The sequence below is a fragment of the Acartia tonsa genome, chromosome 14 (genome assembly GCF_053477335.1).
Source record: "Acartia tonsa isolate MP-2025a chromosome 14, ASM5347733v1, whole genome shotgun sequence".
Classification (NCBI taxonomy): domain Eukaryota; kingdom Metazoa; phylum Arthropoda; class Copepoda; order Calanoida; family Acartiidae; genus Acartia; species Acartia tonsa.
Window position 1 is genome coordinate 39929946 of NC_137273.1, and position 17453 is coordinate 39947398.

At 36.0% G+C, this 17453-nt stretch overlaps 1 protein-coding gene across 2 annotated transcripts in view; it reads left to right on the forward strand.

Annotated features, from left to right (window-relative positions):
* Positions 1–17453, forward strand: part of LOC145305929 (chymotrypsin B-like) — a 28108-nt gene that overhangs the window by 900 nt on the left and 9755 nt on the right. Inside the window, exons 3-12 of one of the 2 annotated variants that reach the window (XM_080147809.1) lie at positions 489–566; positions 971–1063; positions 1550–1636; positions 2170–2232; positions 3094–3161; positions 4131–4214; positions 5603–5654; positions 6379–6420; positions 7565–7649; positions 12276–12317. In XM_080147809.1, coding sequence (XP_080003935.1) covers positions 489–566; positions 971–1063; positions 1550–1636; positions 2170–2232; positions 3094–3161; positions 4131–4214; positions 5603–5654; positions 6379–6420; positions 7565–7649; positions 12276–12317 — 694 coding nt within the window. The remainder of the gene's footprint in view (positions 1–488; positions 567–970; positions 1064–1549; positions 1637–2169; positions 2233–3093; positions 3162–4130; positions 4215–5602; positions 5655–6378; positions 6421–7564; positions 7650–12275; positions 12318–17453) is intronic. The other variant, XM_080147811.1, reaches the window with a different exon arrangement.

A 17453-nucleotide genomic window follows, 5' to 3' on the forward strand; every position in this document is an offset into this window, starting at 1 on the left:
TGGTCCGTCGGTCTGTCTGTAAAGCTACAAAATAAAAAAAAATAAACCTCATACAATTTGCATGGAAGGCAGTGCAATGTATTAAAACTCTGCAGGTTTGAGAATTTTAGGTGCTTTCATACAAAGTGCCAGTTTGAGCACTTATTCCTCCTTTATTCTTAAAATTAATTAATAAAAAGGATAAGGAATTTATTTAGGAAAAAATAGTACCTTTATGGGATCTATCACAAGCAATACTGTAAAGGAGAAGCATACCAGTCGAAGATTTTTGCTAATTCCTTTACTACAAACAGACAGACGGACAGACATCATGTTACTTTTATATACACAAAATTTACTTTGTTCCTTTAGTTATAAAGTGTCTAAGAGAAAGTAGGCAGCATATAGGAGAATCATATCAGTCAAGGGGTTAGCAAGATCCTTTATACACACAGACAGACGGACAGACATACTGTTACTTTTATATAGATAAATTATTTTAATTTTAGTGTCTGCGAGAAAAAGGACAGCATATTGGCGTTTGTCAAATGCCTACTGGACGCACTGGCAGTTGCTGTATTATAGAGGTAAGTCATCCAAAAATTTTAAATAATGGCTTTAAATTTTTTTGGTTGGGGTTGGGTAGTCTCATATATTTTCAAAGATTTGTTTGAGGGGGGGGGGGAACACCTCTTTATCCCCCATCCTTCTACTTACAGGTTGATTTCCCCCATGTTGTATCTGAAAAATAAACGAACATTTAAATCTAAAAATTAAACAACATGAAACCTTCCCGGTACCTTTGTAAAGCTTCTCCAAAAAGGTGAACAACCTGGAAAGTAAAACTAATTCGGCATTTACTTAAGAATGTAACTTTACAAAGTGTGTCCTCAAAAAAATGAGTGATTATGCATTTTTATGACGTCACTTTGCTTATTTTTGAGATACTTCTTTCTTTAAGAATTCGACAACAAAGACTTACTTCTTTTAGGAAAGAAGATCGACAGAGAAACCGCAGGACGAGGTGAAAAGTTCCAGAGCTTTCAACAATGTCATCAGTTCTTCTGTAAATTCAAAATGTCAGGTACTAGTTATCCCTTAAGATCACTGATTTTTCTTAATGTTCTATGTTTATAGGCTTTGCCCCAAGACGTAATTTAAAAAAATTAAATTAAAAAAATGATAATAATTGGAGCTGCCCAAGTATCAAATTCGAAATTGTCAGAGAAAAAAAATGGGATTGGGGGTATTTTTTGTTTTTGGAGGGGTTGTGGTTTTGGTTGTCCGAAGATAGCCCAAAACCACCACAGGACCAGTAGGTATTTTCCCTGAAGAGTAGAATCCAATCGGTTCAGTAGTTACCGAGATCTTAAGGGACGGACGGACAGATAGACGGACAGACATCAAGCTACTTTGTATTATAGAGTTTATATAACTATGATTTACAGATGAGAAATTATAATTCTAAACCTCACAGTTAGAAATATGGAATTTTTCAACACCAAATTTCTACATGATGTAATTGTTTAATTACTTATGGATGTTGTCATCCTTGTTATTTTTTCTTCAGATAACAAGAACAACTCAGCGAAGTAGGCGGGGCAGAATCATTGGGGGAGCTCAAGTTCTAGATACCAAGTTTCCTTCTGCTGTTAAGGTATCTATCTATCTAGCTATCTATCTGTCTATCTATCAATCTATCTATCTATCTATCTATCTATCTATCTATCTATCTATCTATCTATCTATCTATCTATCTATCTATCCATCGATCTATCTATATATATAACTAACAAGAACAACGCAACGAAGTAGGCGGGGCAGAATCATTGGGGGATATCAAGTTTCAGATATGTTTCCATCTGCTGTTAAGGTATTTATCTATCTATCTATCTATCTATCTATCTATCTATCTATCTATCTATCTATATATATATCTATCTATCTATCTATCTATCTATCTATCTATCTATCTATATATATATCTATCTATCTATCTATCTATCTATCTATCTATCTATCTATCTATCTATCTATCTATCTATCTATCTATCTATCTATCTATCTATCTATCTATCTATCTATCTATCTATCTATCTATCTATCTATCTATCTATCTATCTATCTATCTATCTATCTATTTATCTATCTATCTATCTATCTATCTATCTATCTATCTATCTATCCTAGATAACAAATGATTTTGGTGCCCCTTTCTTTTACAAACTGGTTTGTGGCGGAACTTTGATACAGGTATCTAGTAGTAAAGCTACTCCATAAAAATCCATGTTTGTCCGTATGTCTGCAGGTATCTAAAGGGATAAGACAATAGCCAATAAATTGATGTACATACATCCTCAATGATTATACTTCAAATTACCCTTTCTGTAGATTACAATTAGTGGTTGAAATGTTTGGACACATAACTTAACAAACCAACCAATTAAAATTAATTAAAGTTCCCCACGTTGTGTAGCCAATGCATGATAAACTTATTATAAGATTTTGGGGACTAGTGTAATAAATAGCCCATTGTCCCCTCCCTCCTTGGTGTTGCTGTAACTTTTAGAGGAAACAAAAAATTTTCGGTTGCTATTGGAGATAAACATTTTAATTTCTAGAAAAATTTTAATTTCTAGGGGTGAGATATCAGGAAATAGTTGAACACCTTTAAGAAGTTTAACTGTAAAAAAGAGCCATGTCGGTTCAGCGGTTAGTGGCATCTGAGACAGACACACATCATGTTACTTTTTATGAGAAAAATTGGCTATGCCCCTAGTTTTTTTAAAGAATTTTTCTGAGAAGGGGAAAATTTTTTTTAGGGATATCTTCCCCGAAATTAGTTATAAATTTGAAGCTTTATAAATTTGAAGCCATGTGACGTCATAAAAATGAGGGATTATCCATCTCTTTTTTAGGGGTTTTATTTCCCACTTCTCCTCTTATTCCTCATTTCTATGACGTCGCATGGCTGATTTCTTGAGACACTTCATAAATCTTTTCCAGAACCTATGAGCAGCTAAATTGTAAAGGAGAACCATATAGGTTCAGTGGTTAGACATAGAAACTCACAAACATCCTGTTACTTTTAATAAAAATAAAATTTATTTTTAGAATGGTTGGGTGATAACTGCAGCTCACTGTCTAGAAAAAAGCGATGAATTAAACCCAGAAAAATACAGGTATGCAATGAGAGAGCCTAAAATGTCACGTGCGAAGTCACAAATATACAGACAAATTAAAGTATATATTGGCTATCTGTGATTTATTGATACTGCATACCAGAAATTTACGTATATAGTACCTGGACAAAGTGTCTCAATAAATCAGCCATGTGACGTCATAAAAATGAGGCATTATCCATCTCTTTTTTAGGGATTTCTTTTCCACTTCTCCGTAGCTGGACAAAGTGTCTCAAAATTCAGCCATGTGACGTCATAAAAATGAGAGAGATCAGAGGAAAAGTGGGAGAAAAAACCCCTAAAAAAGAAAAGAATAATCCCTCATTTTTATGACGTCACATGGATGATTTTTGAGACACTTTGTAGAGCTTAATTCCAAGTTGAAGTATAGAGTGGATATATGTGAATTATTGGCACTGCATGCCAGAAAATTTACCTATACCGAAATCAGCCTTGTGACATAATAAAAATGAGGCATTATACATCTTTTTTTTAGGAATGTTCTTTTCCACTTCTTCAAAGCTGGACAAGGTGTCTCAAAAATCAGCCATGTGACGTCATAAAATTTTGGGAGATGAGAGGAGAAGTTGGAAAGAAAACCCCTAAAAAAGAGAAGGATAATCCCTAATTTTTATGACGTCACATGGCTGATTTTTAAGACACTTTGTAAAGCTTCCAAATTGAATTATAGAGTGGATATATGTGATTTATTGACAATGCATGCTAGAAAAAATGGAACACAGTATTATATTTGGAATGCTTCATTCTTTTTTTATGTACACAAGTCTAAGGAGTGGAACACAGTAATTGTGTCTGACTGATTATGACGTAACAAAAAAAATAGCCAATGAGAGGCCGTTATTGACCAATGGTAAAATTTATAGTGGCCTCTCATTGGCTAATTTTTTTTGTTACGTCATAATCAGTCAGACACTATTACTGTGTTCGAAAAAATGACCTCATTCTCAGGTATATTGTGTACAATCCTTCCACTGGAGAGAGAGAAGAATTTTCTCCACTCCTGACTCTGATACATCCATCTTGGAATTCTGAGTAAGTTTTTTTTGGCATTATTCTCATAGAAATTTGTTTTTCAATTTTGAAAATTTTATTCCCCCCCCCCCCCCCCATGACAATACTATGAAACCTGGACGCGGCGATTTTTTACAATTAGGTTAGGTTAGTTTATAGGCTAGGAGGCCGAGCGCCGCGGCCAGGTTTCATAATTTTTTCGGGGGGATGGAGGGGGAATACTCAAATTATCAAAGTTAAAAAAAAAGAGGATAATGCCTTTTTTTAACTAGCGGCTACGCCCCAAGAGGTCCCCCCATTTTAATTGTAATTTTAAAAAGTAAAAAGTAAAAAAAAATTGTGGTGGCATTTTTTCTAGGGGCGATTTTTCTATGGTTGGTGTATTTACCCCCCCCCCCCTAAAGTAGTTAAAAACCTTCCCTGAACCTGAATAGGAAGCTTCACTGCAAAGGAGAACCATATCGGTTAATATGTTAGTGAGATCCTTCGCTACAGACAAAAAAAAGCTTACTACTTTATAAAATTGGATTTGTAAGGGAGAAACCACTTTATAATTTACTGTCAGCCTGTAACACTATTGGGGAAATGTGATTTTCTCAGGTGCTTTTAAAGATAGACAACTGAAATGCTCATCTATACTTTACATTGTTTAATTTGTCTGTCCTTCTATCTGTCTGTCTGTATGTTCTTCTGTATGTCTCTCTTTCTGTCTGTATATTTTCTGCTTGTCTGTTCTTCTGTCTGTCTGTTCTTCTGTCTGTCTGTTCTTCTGTATGTCTGTCCTTCTGTTTGTCTGTTCTTCTTTTTGTCTGAACCTATGTCTGAATATCCTGTCTGTCTTTCCATCTCTCTGTCTGTCCTTTTGATTGTATACCCTTTTTGTCTGAATGTCATTTTGTATGTCTCTCTTTCTTTCTCTCTATCTGTCTGTCTGTCTATTTATCTGTCTGTCTCTTTTTCTGTCTGAGCATATGTCTGAATATCTGTCTGTTTATTCATCTCTCTGTCTGTCCCTTGATATTATACCCTTTTTGTCTGACCGTCGTGTTGTCTGTTGGTCTTTCTGACCGTCTATCTGTCTGCCTATTCTTCTGTCTGTCTGGTGCTTATGTCTATCTGACCGTCTTTCTGTTTGTCTATTTTTCTGTCTGTCTTTTTTTTATATGTCTGAACATGTGTCTGATTGTCCTGTCTGAAAGTCTTTCGTTCTGTTTTTTTTTGTCTGTTAGTCCTTCTGTCTGTCTGTCCTTTTGTCTGTCTGATTGTCTGTCCTTTTGCCTCGAAATCCTTCTGTCTGTCTGTCAGTCTATAACACTAGTTTACTCCAAATAACTCTGTGAAATTTTTTCATGTTTTTTTTTTATATTTTTAGAATATGATTAGATTACAAAATCTTAATTTCTTTGTAGGGATAATTTTAAATATGACGCTGGCTTGGTCAAGTTAAACATTCCTAAAGAGGTAAAATATATATATATATGATGATAGAAAGATAGACATTTATATAATAAGAACAAGGATGACAAAATCCATAAAAGCGTAGCTCTGAAATGGAAGGACAAACGAACATTAACACTTATTAACAAAATTATAAGTAAATTTGATGCAAAACTGATTAAATACATGTTACTGTTTAAGGACATACTGACGTATTTAGGACTTGATTCTAGAGATGCTTCGCTTATAACATTATACCCTGTTTTAATAGGAATCCGTATTTTAAAAAATCAGATAAATAGGATGATTTAAACATTCCAGAATTTGTTGTCAAAGAAGTAGAAAAATCATCTAGTTTTAAATGTACGTACGGACTGTCTGGTAACGATTATAGAGTTGCTGCGGTTTCTAAGCCGTACCTAACTGTTATAGGAATAAGCGTGTAAAGTTTGAAATCGATGAGACAATTCCAAATTAACAAAAAAAGAGCTAACTGTAACGGACGGACGTACAGACCAACCCTAATTATAGAAAAGCTTCGCTTTTAAAAACAGAAAGACAGATAGATAGATTGACAAACAGACAGAAAAATAGACTGCTATTTGTCGAATTGAACTGAAAAACCATCTAACAAATAGATTTATTAGGAGCGCACAAATAATGCACATAAAGTTTGGTTTCCATATAATTTCTTTGCATATTTACATCTATGACTGAATACAAAATCGTTTAACTGACATAGTTTTAGACATTGGAACAGTTATCGCCTGCCTGCTTATCTCCAACCGAGGTTATAATGATTTTTTATATATAAACACAGATTTTCTGAAATAAAACCTTAAATATTTCGTTGGTATTTTGAAACAAAGTAAAAGAATAATTTTAATCAAAACATGCATACTGGATACTAAATGATTTCTAGGGAATCTTCAAGAAAAAATTCTGCCGTCTAACTTGAATAACAGAAGAGTAAATCACATTTTCCCAATAGCGTTACAGACTGGTGGACGGACAGACATACAAAGTGATTTATAGAGTAGCTTAGCTTATTTGATAAACAAAATATTGATATTTTAGAGACATAGTAGAGTATCTAGAAGATGATTAAAGTCCCTCCACAGATTATGACGTCATACGATAGAATAGCCAATGAGAGGCCAGTATATACTGTAATTGACCAATGGTAAAATTTATGCTGGCCTCTCATTGGTTATTCTATCGTATGACGTCATAATCTGTAGAGGGTCATTTTTCATAGTTAACCTAATCTATATTTAACATTGTCTGTCCGTCATTCCGTAATGCCGTGGGGGTAATGTGATTTTCTCACCTGCTATCTATAATAGACAGCTGAAATTTTTAGTGAAGATTCCTTTGATCTGTGCGTATCTAGTCTATACATTCGTTTACCCATCTGTTTATTTTTTTATGCTTCAAGCCATATAAAGAACTTATTTTTGGTTCTTATTTCGTGAATTTCTCTGATTTTTTTTGCAATTTCTCTCTCTTTCTTTCTTTGTTATGTAAGAGCCAGAATAACTGGAAGTTGTCATCCTTGTTAATATAATAAATATTCCCGTATTCATTCGTAAGCGATTAATATCCAGTGGATTAGAACCGGTTCTCAGCCATACGGAAAACTTATGTTTAGCATCGTATTATATCCAGTTTTCTATGAATATAAAAATGTACAATCATAAGAGTAATCAGTATTTTTAGCCCACGCCTTAAGCATCTCAAGGATTAAAACCTGGTTTTAATCTTATATTTGTACATTTTTATATCCGCGGAAAGCTGTTTATAATACGATGCGAGATGTAAATATTATCTCTCAGGGCTAAATAACCTGGTTTTAATCTTATAATTGTACATTTTTATATCCGCGGAAAGCTGTTTATAATACGATGCAAGAAATAACTATTACTATAATACAGGATTTGTCTAATGTAACAGCAAGTATAACTGGATGGGGGCTGGAGGATGCACAGGATAGGTACAGCCAATCAGATCAACTCAAAGGTATCCAATGTTTTTTAAAAGGTCATTATCGCATCGTATTATAAACAGTCTTTTTAGCCTTCAAGTTGCCGAAGGCACTTGCTAAAAAAACTGGTTTTAATCCTATGATTGTACATTTTTATATTCGTAGAAAACTGGATATAATACTTTACTAGACGTAATTTTTTCGTGTGGATGAGAACCGGTTCTAATCCACTGGATAATAATCGATTTCGAATGAATACGAGAAAAAATATTTAGAAATATTTTACATTGCTCTTTTATGTCATTTTTTATAAGTAAAGCTACTCTATAATTAATGTCGTCTGTCCGCCCGTCCGTCAGTCCGTTCATAATGTTATGGGGGCAATGCAATTTCCTTGACTGCTATTAAAGATAGACGGCTAGAAGTTTTAGTGAAGATTCTCTGTATCAATGAGAAGCTAGTTTATAATTTACTTGTTACGTCAGTCTGTCGGTGATGCATCAAAAAAGACGTTAAAATACTCATATCTATTACATTAGAATAAAACACTATAGGGGAAAGGGGTTAAATAACTGTATGTCCCCATCCCAAGGATATTGTGCCGACTCTCAATTGGTCTTTGAAAATCAACCAATACTAATAGCGTCGGGAATATTAACACAGCTAAGAAGCACAAAACAATTTGCTAGCAGACGAAAAAGGTCTTTAGAAAAGGGAGACAGGTAGTTATCTGTACATTAGATCTTTTCATGAAAATACCCTTTTTCGAATTTTAATCTTCTGCTAACCTAAAAAGTTACTTTAGGGGCCTAGAAATATATGTACAAAATTTCAGCTCTCTATCTCTACTGGCGACCTAGCGCCAGGCATGTAAAATATCAACAGATAACGGTAGCACGGCGGTTTTAACAATATCTCAGTAATGTGAAGGTTTTAAGCTCTTCTGCATATTTCAATTTAAACACATAAGGCCAAAGATATTATATCCAAAAAATCTTTTGTCAAAGTCTACTCTAGACCTAGCGCCAGTCATTTTTCTAAAATCATGCATTTTATACCTGTGAAAAATGAAATCGCCAGCGCTAGGTGTAGAGTAGACTTTGACAAAAGATTTTTGGGATATCATATCTTAGGCCTTATGTGTTTAAGTTGAAATATGCAGAACACCTAAATTCACCTTCCAAGCCATTCTCTAAGCATTTAAATTTTTTTTTGAAATAACGGGATTTCAAAACTGCCTTTTGAAAAGGCCTAAAAAATATCTTTTTTTGTCCCTTTTTTCACTGTATATAGTTACAACTTATTAAGATATTATTCTCAGTTAAAAAAAAATTGGCGCTTCCAGCACCAAAACCGGCAAAAACAGGCAGTTAAACTTCTGAACCCCTACTTAACCCCCTGACAGACCCCCCCTCTATCTCGGCTCCTGTTACAGATAGAGACGTAAAACTTTTTTCTGGTTGTTCATGTGTATTTTTAGAGAATTGCTTTTTCTAGTCATAGCGGTCAGACTGCTACTTATCCGCTTTTTAGCGGCCAGTCGCTAAATATTATAACAGCTGTAGAGCGGCCAATTTAAAGCTAAGAAAACCAAATTTTATGACAAACTATTATTTTTTATAATAAAAAAATACCTTTTCTGACCATCGCCAAAAAACGACAAATAACAGAAACCGCCAATTTTGGCTGTAAAACGGCCAATTTTAAAGCTAAGAAAACTAAATTTTATGACAAACTATTATTTTTTAACGGCCAATTTTAAAGCTAAGAAACCCAAATTTTATGACAAACTAATATTTTTTGTAATAGAAAAATACCCTTTTTGACCATTGCCGAAAAACGTCAAATAACGGAAACCACCAATTTTGGTGGTAAAACGGCGATTGGCGGCGCTAAATAATATTTTTATCTGTTTATAGTTACAACTTATTAAGATATTATTCTCAGTTAAAAAAAAAATTGGCACTTCCAGCACCCAAACCGGCAAAAACAGGCAGTTAAACTTCTGTATCCATTCATAACCCCATAACAGACCCCCCTCTATCTCAGCTCCTGTTACAGATAGAGACGTAAAACTTTTTTCTGTTGGTTCATGTGTATTTTTAGAGAAAATTACTTTTTCTAGTCATAGCGGTCAGACTGCTCCTTATCTGCTTTTTAGCAGCCAGCTGCTAAATATTAAAAAAGCTGTAGAGTGGCCAATTTTAAAGGTAGGAAAACCAAATTTTATGACGAGCAATTATTTTTCATGGCCTTACTATTCACGGAAGTTTATTATTACTCAAGAATTAATATATATTTATCAAAAAATTTAATTGATTTGAAGCTTACATGGACTGCCGCCACTGGCTGCGGTCAGCTGGAAACAACAGCTGATTTAAAAAAAAATTTAATATGTCATGTAGGCATGTAAGATAAGCTTAATTTTACAATTTTAAGTCTATGAGTAAAAAAATAAATACACTGGAGCCATTCAAAGTTATTTGAAGACTAGGAGGATTATATCCTGCTGGATCATACCTGAACACCTAATTTTCATCTTATTTTTTACTAAGGTTGATTAAATATTACAAAAGTAATTACAAGAGAGTTGTCCTTACTTCTGATCTTAGAGCTTTGTCTTTATGGATGTTGACTCCTATTTTTTGTCTGTATTTAATCACTTATTAATGTTGTCATCATTGTCATATTATTTGATAAAAATATCAATGCTTTACAAATAAAATTTATAGAGAAGATCATCTTGATGTTTTTAATAATTAGATTTGTATATTTTGATTTTGTTGTTAACCCTTTGTAGACAAATTGATAATATTTCTAAATGTTATATTTTTTTAATTGTCTGCGTCTGGCATCTGACTAAAATAAAAATCTATTACATTAGTTTAAACAATTAACTGTCTTGACCCTTTCCAGACCTTAATCAGCCAACTTTTGTATGTAGTCTTTTATTGTGATCATAAACAGATAAAAATATTAATTGGTGCCGCCAACCGCCATTTTACCGCCGAAATTGGCGGTTTCCGTTATTTGTCGTTTTTTGGCGATGGTCAGAAAAAGCATTTTTTTTGTTATGAAAAATGATTGCTCGTCATAAAATTTGGTTTTCCTAGCTTTAAAATTGGCCGCTCTACAGCTTTTTTCATATTTAGCAGCTGGCTGCTAAAAAGCGGATAAGGAGCAGTCTGACCGCTATGACTAGAAAAAGTAATTTTCTCTAAAAATACACATGAACCAACAGAAAAAAGTTTTACGTCTCTATCTGTAACAGGAGCCGAGATAGAGGGGGGTCTGTTATGGGGTTAAGTAGGGATACAGAAGTTTAACTGCCTGTTTTTGCCGGTTTGGGTACTGGAAGCGCCAATTTTTTTTTAACTGAGAATAATATCTTAATAAGTTGTAACTATAAACAGATAAAAATATTATTTAGCGCCGCCAACCGCCGTTTTACTGCCAAAATTGGCGGTTTCCAATATTTGTCGTTTTTCGGCGATGGTCAAAAAAGGTATTTTTTATTATAAAAAATAATAGTTTGTCATAAAATTTGGGTTTCTTAGCTTTAAAATTGGCCGTTAAAAAATAATAGTTTGTCATAAAATTTGGTTTTCTTAGCTTTAAAATTGGCCGTTTTACCGCCAAAATTGGCGGTTTCCATTATTTGTCGTTTTTCGGCGATGGTCAAAAAAGGTATTTTCTTATTATAAAAAATAATAGTTTGTCATAAAATTTGGTTTTCTTAGCTTTAAATTGGCCGCTCTACAGCTGTTTTAATATTTAGCGGCTGGACGCTAAAAAGCGGATAAGGAGCAGTCTGACCGCTATGACTAGAAAAAGCAATTCTCTAAAAATACACATGAACAACCAGAAAAAAGTTTTACGTCTCTATCTGTAGCAGGAGCCGAGATAGAGGGGGGGTCTGTCAGGGGGTTAAGTAGGGGTTCAGAAGTTTAACTGCCTGTTTTTGCCGGTTTTGGTGTTGTAAGCGCCAATTTTTTTTAACTGAGAATAATATCTTAATAAGTTGTAACTATATACAGTGAAAAAAGGGACAAAAAAAGATATTTTTTAGGCCTTTTCAAAAGGCAGTTTCTAAATCCTGTTATTTCAAAAAAAAAATTTAAATGCTTAGAGAATGGCTTGGAAGGTGAATTTAGGTGTTCTGCATATTTCAACTTAAACACATAAGGCCTAAGATATGATATCCCAAAAATCTTTTGTCAAAGTCTACTCTACACCTAGCGCTGGCGATTTCATTTTTCACAGGTATAAAATGCATGATTTTAGAAAAATGACTGGCGCTAGGTCTAGAGTAGACTTTGACAAAAGATTTTTGGGATAAAATATCTTTGGCCTTATGTGTTTAAATTGAAATATGCAGAAGAGCTGAAAACCTGCACATTACTGAGATATTGTTAAAACCGCCGTGCTACCGTTATCTGTTGATATTTTACATGCCTGGCGCTAGGTCGCCAGTAGAGATAGAGAGCTGAAATTTTGTACATATATTTCTAGGCCCCTAAAGTAACTTTTTAGGTTAGCAGAAGATTGAAATTCGAAAAAGGGTATTTTCATGAAAAGATCTACTGTACATACATCCATACAATATATCTGCTTCTATTACACACACATCAATAACTAAATAATATTTAATTTTTCTTTAGAGTTAGAAGTTAAAGTTTATCCTCCAAGTACATGCTTCTTTGAGGAAAGATATGAAATCAATATTAAGAAGTAATGGAACAAAGTGTCTTAAATATCAGCCATGTGACGTCATAAAAATTAAGGAATTATCCATCTCTTTCTTAGGGGTTGGTTTTCTTTCCCACTTCTCCTCACATCTCCATCATTTGTATGACGTCACATGGCTGATTTTTGAGACACTTTCTTTCCCTACATATCAGAACAGCAAAGCAAATTAAAGGAAATGACAAACAGACAGACAGACGGACATAGTGAGTAATGGTACAGATTCATACAAAAATAACAGAGGTTAATCTTTAATAACAGCGGAGAAATATGATTGTTATATCAGAGATGGAGGGGACATTGGGCTGTTTAGTGTTTATAACACCAGTCCCCAAAGTTTTATATTATTAATTCGTTGGCTTAAAAACTTTGGGGACTTTTATTGAGTTTTGCTTGATTGGTTCATTAAGTTAAGTGTCCAAATGCTTCAATCACTAATTGTAATCTACAGATGGGGTAGTTTTTTATATCATCATTGGGGATGTACATCAATTTATCGGCCACTGTCTTATCCCTTTAGATTCATGATTTTATAGCATAACCAATATACCACGGCAAAAGTTTTACCAAAAAATAAGCATTCTATCTTAAAATAGCAAAAGAGAAAAACACATTGGATGTACTATAGAGTATTACAGACAGACTGACAGACCAAGTGAGATATAGAGTAGATGCTCAATGATGATTTATCATTTCTATTGGTGGAAAAGTTAGTGCACAAGATGACAGATTTGACCTTGCAGAGTATTACAGACAGACTGACAGACCAAGTGAGATAGAGAGTAGATGCTCAATGATGATTTATCATTTCTATTGGTGGAAAAGTTAGTGCACAAGATGACAGATTTGACCTTGCAGAGCATTACAGACAGACTGACAGACCAAGTGAGATATAGAGTAGATGCTCAATGATGATTTATCATTTCTATTGGTGGAAAAGTTAGTGCACAAGATGACAGATTTGACCTTACAGAGTATTACAGACAGACTGACAGACCAAGTGAGATATAGAGTAGATGCTCAATGATGATTTATCATTTCTATTGGTGGAAAAGAAAGTGCACAAGATGCCAGATTTGTTCTTGCAGAGTATTACAGACAGACTGACTGTGTCGGTATGTATTTCTTGTATTCCCCGGCAAGTTCGAACCCATTAATCCCTTTTTCCTTACACCAGAATTCCCCAGAGAATGAGTGTGTTACGTGGCATTCCTAACTATCTCCGCGCGTGGCTTGTAAACAAACAAGAGAGACGCGCACTTTTCCTTTGATATTTCCCATGTGAGGAGCTACGTGAATGAAAATAATGTATTGCTTGAATATACATGCGCTCTGATGTGTGGAAGATCTCAAATAAGCCTTCCTGCTTAGTTTGACATCATATGTGGTAAGAATTTATCTTTTAATTCTTGAGAATAAGCGTAGAATGGTACAATTTTATGAAGAAATTTAAATCATTAATTTTTCAACAAATAGACCATTTAACTGCTAAGTTTTGATATACGAATATTTACTTTTATAATGTTGATTATTTTATTCTAAAATTATCAATTTCTGATGCGATTTAATATGATTCGTGCCAATTTTAAGTTTTTTAGAAAATTCATATTTTTTATTAAATTAAAATCACGCAACCTTGATGCTAAAAAAAATAATAACAATTAATTTTATGTAACTAATTCTTATATTTTTGTTTTAGACTTACTGTTTTCATGGTAATAAATACACATTCGTAAACTTCACTATGTTGATCATTCGGGAGGCTTCGAGATAAGATTTCGAGAACGGCTAGGCATTGCGTTCCGAAACAATGAAAACAAGACAGAACAGATGCAGCTAAGAAGAATCTGTGAAGTTTTGTGAATGTGTTGGTTGTGATACCTTACCACACATTATTATAGTCATAATCAGTACAGTTAACTTTAGTGACAATCATGGGTCCTAAAAAGAATAAAGGTGATCAATTGAGAAAGCGGCTGCGCCCAGCCGTTGATGCCCTAACCAGTGAGCTAAGTAGAGTGATGAAGTTGGTCAGTGATACTTCAGAACTTGATGTTAGACATCTCACTAAGGAGTCAATCCTTGTCCACGACAAGTTCGAAACGTTCGACAGCATCATGGACGGTTTTAGCAAGCTTGGTGTGAGAATCCAAGAGCTTGATGAGTTTAGTGACATTTATTCTGATATAGTTACTGTGCAAAAAGACTATAGTGCCTTGAAGGATGCTCTTGATGCTATAAAAGAGCTTAATGACATTCAAAGTGTTATTGATTTAGTTGGTGATAATTTGCCTAACCATCAGGCAGAACTATATGATCGATGCTTGAAGATCGTGAAAGTTATTAAAGGGTCATATTTTCCCTTGCCCGATCCAATTATAAACACTTTGTCTGCATTGATGAAACAATTGGCTGAGGTTAAGCTTGAACCTGTGAAGCCACCCACGACGACGGCGGGTGCCCCAGCAGCATCGCCATTTGTGTCACCGTTTGGCACACCACAGTTCGCCACCGGTTCTATGTTCACGCCAGGATATATGAATCGTGTTGACGAGCGGCTTCTCCCCTCATTCGACGGCCAGGAAGCATCTTACGTAAGTTTTAAGGACAATTTTAAAAAGCTTACTGTAGGACAGGACCCGTCGTATTTGCAGTTATTGTTGAGCAGTGAGAAGGTCTGTAAAAATAAAGAGCTGAGACTCCAATTAACTCAGATTCAATCGCATGAATCTCAGTGGGCTTACCTTGACTCGCGTTTCAAGTCTAAGACACGTCAAATGCTCTGCCTTTTCAACCAATGGGAGAAAAAGTCTAAGCCGTCGGACTCCAACCAGATTGTGACTGTGTTAGCAGAGTTCGGTGGTGCAGTTAGCCAGCTGGAGCAGCTGACTAAAGATGATGAAGATGATGAGGTTACCACCAGCCAGTGGTTGACCGTGATCCTCCTGGAGATGTTATCCAAGAAACTTCCTCGAGACTTTCAAGACAAGCTTAATTTGGCATTGGGCAGCATGGACACCCCAAATGTGCCAAAGTTGATGCAGATTATCGAAGAGCAGAGGGGCGCTATTTTAATGCGGTGCTCGACTGATATGGACACCCCCTCTAAGAAGAAGGGTAATCCTGCGGCAGCAGCTACAGCCGTAGGTAAACCTGGGTCTCCAGCAAAGACCAAGAAGAAACAGCCTTGCCCGTCGGAAGGTTGCAGTTCTGAACACTTGTTGTTTAAGTGTTCTAAGTTTAGGGATCTGTCTGTTCCTGAACGTAAAAACTTTATCAAGAAGATCGGCGCCTGTCTGCTTTGCCTTCAAAGGGGACACAAGGTTGCTGATTGTCCTAAGGCCGAGAGACTTGGCAGCTGTACCATAGACAGCTGCAACCAGCCTCATAATTCATTGTTACACGAATCTGTTGCTGGTGGACAAGTTGCGGCAGTTTATGAATCACAGTTGTTCAGCAAGAACAATTATATGCTGATGTTGCAGCAGCTCCCAGCCGTGGCGGCTGACAAACGCCAAGTCACCGTCAACGCGATGTGGGATTCTGGAGCAAATCTCACACTAATTTCTAGAAGTATCGCCAAGAAGTTAGAGTTGCCATCAACTGGTCGCACAGCTACTATTTCTTTGGCGGATGGAAAGAGCCAAGCATGTCCTACGGTTAAAATCTGCTTGGTTGACCGCAACCGGAATTGCCATATTCTGGAGGCGGCGGTAGTGCCCAGCATTGGTACTGACGAAGGGTTACGTTCTATTGATCCTGCAGCCGCCGCCGAGATTTTCGATATGAAGCCTGATAATTTCTCTATGGTTGATGGTAAGATAGATGTTCTTATTGGGCACCTGACACCGGCTATGTTCCCGTGTGCAGATAAAATGGTTGGTGATTCTAGACTGTACAGAAGCTTATTTGGTACAGGTTATCTAGTTGTGTCTGCAGACGGCAGGACTGTTGCTAATCCTGTCGCTTGTAAAGCTACTAAGCTAGAGGTCAGCAAGATGGAGTTCCTTCCCACGGAGAGTCTGGGGATACAGCCGCCATCAATGTGCAGCGGCTGTAGGAACTGCCGCCATTGCGCTGCCATTGCCGCCGGGCAGTCCGCCTTGGACGTGCGCAAGCGGCAGCTGATTGAAGAAGGTTTGACGCTGGATCTTGAGAGCCGTATCTGGACAGCTTCATATCCTTATAAGACGCCGCCAAGTGTGTTGTTTGATAATTCGGAGCAGGCGTACAAGATTGCGCTGCGTGACCGGCAGCGAATGGTCAAGAAAGGTGAATATGATACTTTCTGCCAAGTGTTTAATGAAGCTGTTTCTCGTGGTGTTTACGTTAAAGCATCGCCAGAAGATCTGTCTTATACTGGGCCTGTTTATTATTCGAGCCTGGTGTGTGCATATAAAGACAGTATTTCAACGCCGTTGAGGATATGCGCCAACAGCAGCCTCTGTTGCAAGGGGATGAGTCTCAACAGTATTATGATGGATGGGCCAGTTCCATTATATTCCCTGATGCATAATCTTATTCGGTTCAGAAGCTACAAGTGTGCGCTTGTGGCTGATATCCAGAAGTTTTATAATAGTTTGTTAGCTACCTATGAAGATTCTCAGCTGAAACGCGTATTTTTTGCTGATACAGTTGATGGAGAGCCGGAGGTTTACCTCACCAAAACTGTTAATTTTGGTGAGGCCCTCGCAGGCGATATGGCCGTGACCGCCCTCAGACTCACTGGTCGTATTTTTGGTGGAAGATCCCTGCAGGATGTTCATGATGTTTATGGATCTGAGAAAATTAAAGGTTCTGATGTTGTAGCCAATCAAGATGTGTGGAGAGATGTTCAGCAGCCGCTCAGATCTGAATTTGTGTTGTATCAAGATCCTCCTTCTGTAAAATTGGAGACTTGTACGTACGTAGATGACCACTTAAGCGGTCATAACAGTAAACCTGAAGCTGTCCAGCTGGTCCGAGAGCTGGAGCAGATGATTGAACCTGGAAATTTCAGATTTAAATCTGTTATTTATTCTGGAGATGATGTTGACAGAGCAAAAGTTTTGGGCATTGTTTGGGACCCAAAACAGGATGTATTGTTTTTGTCT